We start from the raw sequence: 12863 nt of genomic DNA, 5'->3' as shown, positions 1-12863 counted from the left end.
GTGTAGGTTGGTGGGTTTTTCTTTCAGTGCTTTAGTATCTCACTCTTCCCTTGCTTGCATGGTTTCTGAGCACAAGTTTGATACAGTTGTTGCTATATTATTATTCTTGCTTCTTTGTAGGTAAGGTGCTATTTGCTATTTTCCTGTGGCTTCAGGGTTTTCTCTTTGATTTTTTTTTTTTTTTTCAGTTTGAATATGATATGCCTAGGTGCAGTTTTTTGGTTTTGTTTTTCATTTTGCTATTTATCCTGCTTGATGTCCTCTGAGCTTACTGGGTCTGTGGTTTTGGTGTTGAGGAAATTCTCAACCATTATTACTTCAGGTATTTCTTGTGTTTCTTTCTTTTTTAGCCGTGCCATGCAACTTGTGGGATCTTAGGTCCTCAATCAGGGATCAAACCTGGGCCCTCCAACAGTAGAAGTGCAGAGTCCTAACCACTGGACCACCAGGGAAGTCCCTTCCTGTGTTGTTTTCCTCTCCTATTTCTGGAAGTCCCATTGCACACTTATTATACCTTTTGTAGTTTTCTATTTTTGAATACTCTGTTCCTTTTTTGTTTGTTTCCCCTCCCCCCCATTTCCTTTTCAGTTTTGAGAGTTTTTACTGACATATCTCTGAGCTCATTGATTTTTCTCTTGTCTGTGTCCATCTGCTGATAAACCCATCAAAAGCATTTTTCATTTCTGTTGTAATGTTTTTGGTTTTTAACATTTCCCCTCGATTTTTTTAGAATTTCCATCTCTTTGCTTACATTGCCCATCAGCTCTTGGATGATGTTCACTTAATTATAGCCCTTAGCATATTAATTGTGAAAGTATTAGTTGCTCGGTTGTGTCTGACTCTTTGCAACCTCATGGTCTGTAGCCTGCCAAGCTCCTCTGTCCATGAAATTCTCCAGGAAAGAATATTGGAGTGGGTTGCCATTCTCTTCTCCAGGGAATCTTCCCGATCCAGGGAAGTCTTCCGCATTGCAGGCAGATTTGTTACCATCTGAGCCACCAGGCTAAGTAATTAAGTATTAGTCACTCAGTTGTGTCCGACTCTTTGCGACCCCATGGACTGTAACCCACCACGCTTCTCTGTCCATAGAATTCTCCAGGCAAGAACACTGGAATTGTTAATCATAGATATTTTAAATTCTTGGTCTGATCAGTCCAAAACCTCTGCTGTGTCTGAGTCTGACTCTGATGCTTGCCCTGTCTGTTCAGTGTTTTTTTGCCTTAGCATGCCTTGTAATTTTTTGTTGAAAGCTGGGTGTGGTGATTCAGATGAGAGGAGCTGAGGTAAAGAGGTGAGGCTGTGTGTTTATGCGGCCAGGAATCAGGCTGTGTTTACTGTTGGCTGCAGCTGTGTGCTGTTAAAAGGGTCCGATGCATGTCATCTCCCATTGTGCAGGCGCCCGTGGATGCAGTGGGGCTGCTGGGGAGGGGAGTCCACTAGCCCTCTGATGAGTTGGTCTCTGTTGTCCAGTGAGCGTGTGCCCCTGGGCTGTGGCTGTCACACGCACGTCTTATTTAGGGACAGAACTGCTGGGGGGCTGGAGTTAGTGTTTACCTTTCCCCAGGTGGCTCGGGCCCTGATCAAATAATTTTCCTTGAAAAAAGGCCCTTGTTGAAGAGAGCAAAGTACCGGTCATAGTTGGAAGTGGTTTCTTCCCCCCGCCCCACCAGAAGCTGAAGACAACTTCTGAGAATCCTGGCTAGGGGGGCCTCCTGGAGGTAGAGCTCAAGTAAGCCTGGGACCCTGTATGACTGGCCCCAGAGTTTTGTCTTAAGCTCGTCCATGCCCACGTCCAGCCCTTGATCAGCCCCCTTCCAATGCACCTGCCCACCTGGCTCCTGCAGCTTCTCCCTGGGGGCTGTGATTCTCTGTCCCCTGTTGCTCTCTCCAGTTTTGGGGGAAGCAATTTGTGACCTCATTCTTTGATGGATCTGAGAAGACATGTTCATTTGTTAGCTCTTTTCTTGTGAGAACAGTAGTGACGACTTTACCTGTGGAACCAGATACACAAAGCCCATTGTCATCCTGTTAACAGCAACCTTAAAAATTAGAGTTAGAGGATCAGAAATGTTGAGTGTAAGAGATTTATTCTTGGAAAGGAATCCGTATAACCCATTAAAGCACATTTAACACCTGTGGTAATTGGTGGTGATGTGAACACAGCTCGCACTGTGTCCGTGCCACACTCAAGACCCTTGTCATTGAGGTTTGTTAGCCAAGTGCTTCATGGCTTCCTGTCACTTCTTTCTCTGTGCTCATCGCTCAGCTGCCTGGCCCTTTATGATTTAGTATGTTTCCTTTTTAGCAGATTGTTCAGAGCTATTGTTTTCAATTTCCAACGGTGATCCGGAAACACAAGCCATCCTTGTCTTATCCTTTTATTTTTTTATCTTTTGGCTGCACCATGTGGCTTGTAGGATTGAACCAGGGCCCGTGCAGTGGAAGCCCATAGTCCTAACCACTGGATTGCCAGGGAATTCTCTTACCTGCCTTTTTATAATACAAATTCCACCAGACTAGTTTTGCGGTGTCCTTTGCAGGACGTTGATGCTGTGTAGTGGGAAGTGTGGGAGTGTCCTCCTCAGCCAGTAGAGTTTACTAAAAATTTGGAGCATGCTGCCTAGAGGAGACCACCACTGTGAGCTGGGACGGCGGCCAACCAGCCTGTGGTGGGAATATACAAGGCTTTCGCGATGTGTTATGGCCCTTGATGGTGTTGGCTCATCTTCCCTTACTCATGGCACTTCCTCTCTCCACTTTCTTTCAGTATTTAGGTCAGTTAACGTCCATACCAGGATACCTGAATCCTTCCAGTAGGACCGAAATCCTGCATTTCATAGACAATGCAAAGGTAACCCCATCTGCCTGTTAGCCTGCTCTACCCCAATCCCTGACCTCTGACCCTCAGCCTGCTCCATCTCCTAACCCTGACTTCTGACCCTTGTTTTCTGACACCAACTCTTGGCCCTCTGACCCTGGGCCTTTATGGCCATGAGGGGTGACCCAGTCCTATGACATTAAGGGTGCACTTGGCCCCTGGCCTTATTTTTCCTCAGTCTGCACATTAACTTTTATTCTCCAGGCTTGATCTTCATGGTTTTGGACTGTTTTCAAAATTCATGTTTTTAAGATATCCAAACCACACCCCATAGGTCTGAATCTAAGAAGAAGTCTCCATGTGGTTTGAACACAGCAGTGTTGCGGGAGCAAGCATGGGAGTGGCACCTTGCTTGTCAGCGCTGGCTGTGTGGGTTGCGTGTGCCACGCATGGTGCAGGGTCCCGGGGGAGCCCGTGGCCCTGTGTTTCTGATGCAGTGTGGTTCCTTCCAGAGAGCCCACCAGCTCCCCGGACACCTGACCCAGGAGCATGACGCTGTGATCAGTCTGTCTGCCTACAACGTCAAGCTGGCCTGGAGGGACGGGGAGGACACCATCCTCAGGGTCCCCATCCATGACATTGCCGCCGTGTCCTACGTGCGAGATGACGCCTCACACCTGGTGGTCCTGAAGACAGGTATGACCGGGATGGGGTCAGGAGGGTCCTTGCCAGAAGCAGCCGCCGCCTCTGTCCTGAGGCGTGCTTTGTAGATTTCATGGCATTCTGGAGACAAGTTTCTACAGTGTTGGGTCAGCCAACTGCTGCTTGCTGTGCCTGGGAACTAGCTCTCTCTCCAGAGAAGGGCAGTGACCCAGGAGCCTGTGGTCTCTGGGCCCTGAGCTCAGCCACTGTCACTCAGTGCAGCCCCCTTTGGGGATGCTGGAGTGGCCTCTGGCACCCAGGCCTGGTAGACATCGTGGGCGCAGGTGGCTCCAGAGGCTGAGAGTGGGGCCTTAGCTCAGCCTAATCAACCTTCAGGCCCTGCTTTGGCCACACAGCCTTCCCAGTGCTGGCGGTGCAGGGAGGAGACCAGACCAGCCAGGAGCTCTTGGTCTGTGAGACTCTCTGAGCTTGTCCTTGTAGGAGAACCTGAGAGCCCTCAGTCCCCGTCACCCAGGCCACTCCCCTCGCCTGATGAGGATACAGTACCGCCTTACTTGGCACTTCCCGACAAGCTTTCTGTCAGGGTCTAGAACCTCTGCCCTGGCATAAGTCCTTGAGAAGTGAGGAGAGAAGTCACAGTTCACTCATGCCATTCCCTTCCCGGGTGGGTTCTCAGGTTGTTCCTGTAGCATGGACGCCATCCCTGGGCTCCTTTAGGCACTGGCAGTGGCTGGGTTGCACCCTGGAGTCGTGCATTTCCAGGGGGCTGGTGGTGGTGTGTGAGGGTGGCCAGCTGGATCGGCCTGGGCCACACACTGCTTTGGCCAGTGCAAAAGGAAAGTTGTATTTCTGCTTGAGGTTGGTAGTCCACAGGGATCTGAGGGCTTGGAAGAGCCTGGGCCTCAAGGAGGTTTTTCATTACTGACCCCTTGAGCATCAAGGAAGTTCATATTAAAGGGCCCGTGAATCTGGTGGGGATGCAGCAGGCCCCCTGCACAGGTAATGGGAAGAGTTTGGAGTTTGAAGATCTGGAGTGCGTCAGAGCCCCTTGACTTTGTATGGCTGTGGCTTAGTGTCCCCCACAGTCACACACACACCACACATACTCACTGCACATACTTGTCGCCCCCTTCCACACACACTCATTCACATGCACTCACGCGCTCGGGCCCCACACACACTCACAAATGCTCACTTGTTCACACACGCACACATGCACGTACACACTCCTGTAATACTGCACTTGAGTGCGGTCCCCTCTGTGCTCTGCTTATTCTTCATTCCCCTTCGTTGTGTTCAGTAGTGTTGTTGTTGCTCAGTCGCTAAGTCGTGTCTGACTCTGCAGCCACATGAACTGCAGCATGCCAGGCCTCTCTGTCCATCACTATCTCCCTGAGTTTCCTCAAACTCAAGTCCATTGACTCAGTGATGCCATTCAATCATCTCATCCTCGGTCGCTCCTTCTCCTCTTGCCTTCCATTTTTCCCACCATCACTGTCTTTTCCAATGAGTCAGCACTTCACATCAGGTGACTAAAGTATCGGAGCTTCACCTTCAGCACCAGTCCTTCCAATGAATATTCAGGACTGATTTCCTTTAGGATTGAGTTGTTTGATCTCCTTGCAGTCCAAGGGACTCTCAAGAGTCTCCTCCAACACTACAGTTCAAAAGTGTCAATTCTTCGGCATTCAGCCTTCTTTATGGTCCAACTCTCACATCCATACATGACTACTGGAGAAACCATAGTTTTGACTATACAGGCCTTTGTCGTCAAAGTGGTGTCTCTACTTTTTAAAACACTGTCTGGGTTTGACATAGCTATTCTTCCAAGAAGCAAGTGTCTGTTAATGACAGGCATTATTTTGAATAACACAAAGCTGCCAACTTTTAACCATTTTAATCTAAAAAAAAAAATGCAATTTAATGTGGCTCAAACTAGTAGGAAGCATGTGGCATGAATGATCTTGTTTAGTCTCCACAAGAAGCCTGTAAGGAGGATCCTGTTTCCTTCCACCTTTGCCGGCAGGTGGGTTGGGTGACTTGGCAGGGCCCCCGGTTGTTAGGTGGTGGCTGGTTGGTCGAGGTACTGTGTAATTGCTTTCACCAGTGCTGCCCAGCGCCGTGGTGACTGCTCTTCCCTGCATGGAGACTGTCCCTGCAGGTGGCCCGTGGTATGGGGCCTCCCTGGGGACCAAGCAGTGAGGCGAGTGCTTCTGGCTGGGGGCCGCAGGCCTTAGGGCTGGTGGGAGGCGAGCTAACCCCTGGGTTTTTTGTGTCCAGAACATTTCTCAGTGTTAATTGTAGAACACATTTTCTGGAAAATGAGTAACTGATTTTCTAAGAGACAGAATGAGCACCACAGGAGAAGCTTTCCAAAAAGAGATGAAAACCAGGACCCCCCCAGGGCTTTGAGAGCTTTCCAGTTGAAAGGAGAGTGAATTCCATTCTGTGTTCTGGAGGGCTGCCTCGTTCTAGCGGCTCTTCCTGAGGGAAGTCACGAGCCCCGGGGGCCTCCCGGTCTCTCAGAGGCACCTGTCACAGCGAGTGGCTATGTGTGAGGTGATGCACATGGCTGTCCTCAGCACTGGCACTGGCAGCAGTAGCTAACACTAAGTGCCTCCTACATAGGGGCCTGTCTTTTATGCCTCCCCTGGCCTGGGCTGTGCTGGCACTGGGGACAATGTGGTATCGGGGGTCAGGGTCAGGTCTGGCTGCAGGAGGCTCTGTGTGGCAAGCGTGGCTTGTGGAGATGTCTCATTAAGGGATGTTTCTGTGGACATAGGAAAGTGGGCAGTGGATCTGAACCGGGGCCTGTGGGGACAGCCTGTGGGGCTGGGGATGGATGCTGCTGGGCGATTGGAAGCAGGCTCGCTGTGCGTGGCTTTAGAGCCTCACACCTGCTTCCTTGGGAGCAGCCACGGCTGTGAGCCATCGAGCTGTTTAAAATGTCCTCGAGCGCCTTGCCAGCCTGGCCAGTGTAGCAGCCACTAGTGAGCAGTCTCACCGTACTCTTTGTCTTGATTCTCAGACCCTCTGGGTGCTTTTCGTTTGGGGCGCAGCTCAGCGCCTGTGGCCCATGGCTGTGGGATGGTACAGTCAGGTTCTAACAGTGAGATTCTTGGGGCTCAGCCTCCACATGGGGTGCCACCAGCCTTGCCCTGCAGAGCCCTGGTCTTTGCCAGCCCATACACTCAGAGTCTGGCTATTCCTAGCTGTGGTCCTGTCTCTCAGCACTGTCTGAGCTATGGGTGGTCTTCCTGCTGGGCTGGGTTTGCCCTGAGATATCCCAGCATCAGGGGAGCTCCAGCCTTCCCTGGCACTGCCTGCTCCCGGGTGTGTCTCAGTGGATGTGCCTGGATCACTGTTCCTGCAGAAGCTTCCCTGGGCCACAGCCCCCACTTCCTGCCTCAGGAATCTCCCTCACATCCTACGAGACCTTGTGTGTGAGGAGGCAGCGTGTAGTGCTAACGAACAGGCGGGTGCTCTCGTGGCTAGATCCCCACCTGGGCTGTGCCCCTCATGCACCCTCGGACCCAGCCCTCTGCCCCCTCTGCCTCAGTTTCCTCATCTCCTGTCAGTATTGTGTCTTAAGCCTGTCACTAGAACTCTGTGAATACCTTCTTTTGTGTACATCAGAAGCAGCTAAATGTTCGCAGTTTTCGTCTGAGGTATTCACTCTGTCTTTGGCAGAGAAGCTGGAAGGTCATGTTAAGGTGGTGGTTTTGAGTGGGCAGTGGCAGGGAAGGGTGCTCTTGTGAAGGGAAGATGAGGGCGAGGGCTTGCCTGGCTCGGTCTGTCCCCACCTGAGTCAGGTAGGGGCTGCCCAGAGCCTGCCATTGAGCTCCCACATGGGCCCTAACCTGTCATGGTGTTGACTTCCCAGCCCAGGACCCCGGCATCTCCCCCAGCCAGAGTTTGTGTGCAGAAAGTTCCCGAGGCCTTACCACAGGCTCCCTGTCGGAGAGTGGAGTGGGGCCTGTGGAGGCATGCTGCCTGGTGATCCTGGCCGCGGAGAGCAAGGTGAGCAGGGTTGGCACCTGGGACCCAGGCTCTGCCCATCCCCACCCATATCCTGACTCAGCCCCATCAATAGCTTGACCAGGCTCCACCCATTGCAGCCTTAGGCCTGCCCAGGTCCCACTGAGTCCCAGTCTGATTATCTCCATGCTTTTTCCTTCTTCTCTTGGTTGGCACCCCTTTCCCTCCCCCGTGTGGGGGCTGTTGTTTTCACACCAAGCTGTGCCATTGGGGAAGACTCTGGGGGTGTGGCTTGAGGCCCACCACAGTGCTGCCAGCCTCAGGGAGCTCCTTGATACCCTTCTGTTTAATTTTGACGCCTTTAGTAAGACCAAAACCCGGATGGTGGTCTTGGCAGCCGCTGATCAGTATCCCTCCTCCTCATCTTTGCCCGCCTTCCACCTGAGTAGTTCTTCCTTCTGGGGCCGCCTCCTTGGCTTGTCCCCACTGGGAGCTCCGCCAGATATTGCCCCGTCTCGGGGGAAGAGCCTCCCCAGATGGGACCCGCGTTGACAGCACACGTGTGAAGGGGTGTGCAGTGTTGGGAATGCTGTCCATGTGAGCTGGCTCAGGTGCTGTCCGCTCTCTGCCCTTTTCCTGAGGCTGGCACGGGTGCTGAGATGGCTGTGGGTGGAAGAGCAGTGGAGCAGGAGGGCCAGAGGTGACATTTCTGCGGGTCCAGAGAGCCTCCTGGGTGTGGGCTGGCATCCTTGTGGCCCTAGGGGGCAGTGGGAGACAGTGGGCCCTGATTCTAGGTGTGTGTTCTGCATCTGAGTGTCGGATGCCCAGGAAGCTGCCTGGAAGGCTCAGCCTTGTCCTCAATTGGCAGGTCGCCGCGGAAGAGCTGTGCTCCCTGCTTGGCCAGGTCTTCCAGATCGTGTACACAGAGTCCACCATTGACTTCCTGGACAGAGCCATATTTGATGGGGCCTCGACACCCACCCACCACCTGTCCCTTCACAGTGGTACGTGAGCAGCTGAGCTCCCTCTCCCCTTCCCACCAGGGCTCTGCTGCGAGCTCCTGCCAGAATAGCACCTAGGTGGCCACTGTCCAGGGCGGAGTTTGAGTCAATACCCTTCGTTCCCAGACGTCACTGTTCACGTGTTCTCCCCACTCCCTCCTTTAGGCCCCCTGGTGGCTTCCTGCATAACTCTGGGGGCCAAGAACACTTACTCTGGAACCACTGGTGGCTAAAGTCACTGTACCAAACCTACAAGTGAGGGCTGGGAGGGGCTCCCTGCACCGTGGGTGTGGGGCCCTTTCCCAGGCGCAGGCTGCCCAGGGCAGGGTGGGGCTGGCAGCAGGGAGAGCACAGAGCCCAAAGGCAGTGCAGGGGGCCTGGCAGAGTCCGAGCAGGGTTTCTGGGAATTGTAAGCTCACAGCACGCTTCGTTTACACATAGCCCACAGAAGCTCAGTCTTCTAAACACTAGGAGCATCTACTTTTCAAAGAAATAGTTTATTGAGGATCTGTGGCTTCTGTCAGTCAGGGGAACAGGAAAAAAGATATTGGAGACAGCTCAGCGGTGGCCTCCAGGGTTGGAGGCCGCTGGTCTCTCTATGGAGAGGAGTCTAGCCCCACTCCCTTCACTGCGACTCACACATCCCTGTGAACAGCGCAAAACCCTCTGCATGTAAACGCAAAGCTGCAGGGGCTCTTTGAGCAAGGGCTGGTTCCCTGGCTGTGTTCTCTTTTCGCTGTTTATGCTGGAGCTGCTTGCAGCCCCACAGAGGTAGCCTGGTGAGGCTGGCAGTCTGTCCTATGGGCAGGTGGGAAGGTTGAGGCCCCAGTGGGCAGCAGGTGGTTTATTGAGCTATATTTAAACATTCAGCTTTGGTGTGATTGCTTTGGCCCTTGTGTGTGTGTGTGTTTGCTTGTTTTTTTAATAAACTGTTTTACTACAAGATATACACAAATCGAAAGTGTACAGCTTAATGAGTTTTCATGAAGTGGACACAGGGATGTTCACTGTCTACTGATGAAGCTTCTCTTGTTCTGGCCACTGGGGAGCCTGTTCCAGCCCCACCACTTGGCAGATCTTCTGGGGACCAGAGCATTGTCCTGGCTCCTGTCCCGACCCATGGCAGGTGGTGCATCTCAGGAGAAGCAGGTGTGGGTGCAGCCCAAAGGGTGCACCCCAGGGGCCTGGACGGCTCCCCACCGCCAGGGCTTTGCCTCTTCTGCTTAGCACGTGAATAGTGGGCTCAGGGCCCCCTCCCTCAGATAACCGGAAGCTTCTGTGTTCTACCTTTCCACACAGATGACTCTTCCACAAAGGTGGACATGAAGGAGCCATATGAGACGGAAGCCAGCACTTTGTGAGTACCCCCGCCTGGGTCTCAGCACTGCCCACGCAGCTGCCTGGCCCCACCTTCCTTCCCCAGTATCAGGAGTCTTCCAGTGAATGGGCGCCTCCGGGTCACACTAGTGATGTCATCGCTCCACTGAGACCCTGCTAGGCTGCTGGCCCCTTCTGGGTCCTTCCCTGCACATGTCCTTCTCTGTCTTTCCCTGAACACCTCCTCCATGACAGGCCTCCTCTTTGTCTCAGCCCCTGATTCTCACTGAATCCCTGGGGGTGAAGGTGAGGCCTCAGGGCAGGGCTAGGGGGCTGCCTACCCACATCTTGGCTTGTGCCTTGCAGCTCCTTCCCCGAGTGTGCACATGCAGGCGGCGTCTCGCCCTTGTCCTTCTGCATGCAGACGGCACCCCACGCCAAGACGGTCAGCGAGAGTGAGCTGAGCGCCACAGCTGCGGAGCTGCTGCAGGACTACATGCTCACGGTACGCCGCCTGCCACTCGCCCACCAAGGTCAGAAGATGCTGGCCCCGCCAGCAGGCCTGTGTGCGTCGCCTTCAGGCTAGGAGCTCCCTGGAGGAGATGGGAGGAAGGTTTGCTTCCCCATGGGTGGAGCTGGGGGTAGCATGGATGCCTTGCTTACAACTGGGCCTTGAAGTCTTTCCTACCAGGTCAGTTTTTGGAAAGAGCGCGAGGTGGCCAAGGCCTGAGCGTGGGGCTGCTCTAGCCTCTGGGGCTGAACGACAGACCTGTCTCTGGGTCTCTGGTGGTGAATGGTAGCATGGGGTGCTACCATGGAAGGGCCAGATGGGCCTTGTTATCAAGCTCAGCAGACTTTTCCCCTGTCCCTCGACTTCATGTCATTAAAAACTTGGTCAATACACTGAATATCACTCTGGGCTCTGTGTGCAATTCAGTGGCTCCTGGCAGTGGTGTCAGACATGCAGCCTCCACCCATTGGTGGTCAGCCAGGCCAGCCAGGTGGCAGGTTAAAACAGATGGTGTGGGCTCGTCTCCGAGGCACTCTATGCTGGTGTGGGGACCTCGGGGCTGGTGTGGGGTTCCCCTCCCTCCTGCTGGCCCTCCAGCAGGGGTCAAGCTGGGTGTGGGCAGGGTGGAGGCAACGCCAGTCACCTCCCCGCGCGGGCCCACTCTCTCGGCAGCTGCGCACCAAGCTGTCATCGCAGGAGATCCAGCAGTTTGCAGCACTGCTGCACGAGTACCGTGACGGCGCCTCGGTGCACGAGTTCTGCATCAACCTGCGGCAGCTCTATGGGGACAGCCGCAAGTTCCTGCTGCTCGGTGAGCGCGGGGTGGGTACGGCTCCCTTAGGGGTGGGGGCCAGCCAGCCAGCAAGCCGAGTGGTTCTTCTGATGGTGCTTCCCAGTGACTCTGGGGACCCTGTCCCCAGGGAAGCAGGAGGGGCTCCTTGGGAGCCAGACTTGGGGTGAGGTGGCCACTGTACTGCCTGGTAAGGGCTGAGGGAGGCTCTTCAGAGGAAGTTGGTGCAGGGACAGGTTTGGGGGAGTAGGCAGGAACTTGCTGGGCGGAGGAGTGATGACACCATTCCCAGTGAAAAGCAGCCTTAGCTGAGGCCCCGAGAAAAGAGCCTGCAGAGTCAGCAGGGCGGGCGGGTATTCAGGGCCTGCCACAGCCAAATGCAGCCTTGGATGTGTGTTCACACGCACAAGCACAGTGGAGCGACTGTGCTTTCCCTATGCTGATCGTAGAGAACATGGCTGGTGGAGGCTCCCAGGTCCTGGGCTTTGCCCCCGACAGTCCAAGGAGGGTGCTATGGCTGATGGGGTGGGGGTAGAGATGAAGGGCTGAGTGCAGACATGCATCCAGTCTGATCTCTTGCTGACCCCACAGGCCCCTTGGAGTCAGCCAACAGCTAAGCCTGGGGTCCAAGGTCTGTTTCATATTGTTCTCACATCGGAGTAGGTGTTCTCACACCTACTTTCCAGGAAGTAGGTGGTCACTGGGAGCTGGGCAGTGGGGCCTGGTGCTTGGAACCCTGTGCCAGCCTCCCCTGCACCCTCTCGTCTCCTGTGTTTGGAAGCCTGTGAAGTGGGGCTTTCATAAGGACCGAGGGGAGTGATGTAAGAATGTGGCTTCTGGCCTGCACCAGCCCTGTTGCCAAGGCAGGGCCAGTCCGCAGCACCTGCCAGGATTGGGGCAGACACATGGGGTGGGTGGGGTGGGTGTATCCAGGCCATGGGCCCCCTGGGACAGACACATGCGTGCTTTCAGCAAGAGGCTTGGCTTAGGATCATGTGGGCCGTGTGTCTGCAGGTCTGCGGCCCTTCATCCCTGAGAAAGACAGCCAGCACTTCGAGAACTTCTTGGAGACCATTGGGGTGAAGGATGGCCGTGGGATCATCACGGACAGCTTCGGCAGGTACCGCCGGGCCACGAGCTCCACCTCCACCTCCACCTCCAACGGGAACAGGGCCGCGGGCAGCTCTGACGACCAGTCCGCGCCCTCGGAGGGGGACGAGTGGGACCGCATGATCTCGGACATCAGCAATGACATCGAGGCGCTGGGCTGCAGCATGGATCAGGACTCGGCCTGATGGCGCCGGGGCCCCTGCCAGTCGCCCTCCTGGGCCCTGGACATAGGTGGCTCTACTGTGAAGGAGGCACCCCCGTGCCGGGGCAGAAGTCAAGCTGCACCCACCTGCATGCCACCCTGCCTCGGGAGGGGGTCCTGTCAGCCAGACCCTGGACAGCTGTCATTTTGCACATGACGTTTCTATTGAAACTCTCAGAGACCTTAAAAGGAGTTTACTGCAATGTGAATAATTTATCTCTGGTTGCCATTGTGTTTCTGCTCCAGGGGGATAAGAGCTGGGGCCTCCACCCTGGCCTCTGTCTCAGACCCACATGCCCTGGCTGGGCACCGTGGACTGAGCACTTGTGCCCGATGCCTGCAGGGAGGGCCTGATGTGGGTTTGTGGGCACAGGGCAGGGAGCAGGTGTCCTGAGCACAAGTGGACGCAAGCACTGGGCTCTCGAAGGGGCTCGCTGTCCTCTAGCCCTTCACCCGAGCCCATGAACCCAGGC

The 12863-nt window shown here is 54.6% G+C and overlaps 1 protein-coding gene across 23 annotated transcripts in view; it reads left to right on the top strand.

The window, feature by feature from the left end:
- The window catches only part of CCM2 (CCM2 scaffold protein), a 52363-nt gene extending 39757 nt beyond the window's left edge, over positions 1 to 12606 (top strand). For 22 of the 23 annotated variants that reach the window (XM_060415074.1, XM_060415073.1, XM_060415070.1 and 19 more), the window contains 8 exons: positions 2768 to 2851; positions 3331 to 3514; positions 7365 to 7501; positions 8328 to 8463; positions 9760 to 9817; positions 10144 to 10282; positions 10961 to 11099; positions 12093 to 12606. In XM_060415074.1, coding sequence (XP_060271057.1) covers positions 2768 to 2851; positions 3331 to 3514; positions 7365 to 7501; positions 8328 to 8463; positions 9760 to 9817; positions 10144 to 10282; positions 10961 to 11099; positions 12093 to 12373 — 1158 coding nt within the window. In that variant the 3' untranslated portion in view covers positions 12374 to 12606. The remainder of the gene's footprint in view (positions 1 to 2767; positions 2852 to 3330; positions 3515 to 7364; positions 7502 to 8327; positions 8464 to 9759; positions 9818 to 10143; positions 10283 to 10960; positions 11100 to 12092) is intronic. The other variant, XM_027968701.3, reaches the window with a different exon arrangement.
- The last annotated feature ends 257 nt before the right edge of the window (positions 12607 to 12863 follow it).

This window comes from Ovis aries, chromosome 4 (assembly GCF_016772045.2).
Source record: "Ovis aries strain OAR_USU_Benz2616 breed Rambouillet chromosome 4, ARS-UI_Ramb_v3.0, whole genome shotgun sequence".
Taxonomy (NCBI): Eukaryota; Metazoa; Chordata; class Mammalia; order Artiodactyla; family Bovidae; genus Ovis; species Ovis aries.
Note: the sequence above shows the minus strand (reverse complement) of the source record. Positions and strands in the feature narration are given on the sequence as shown.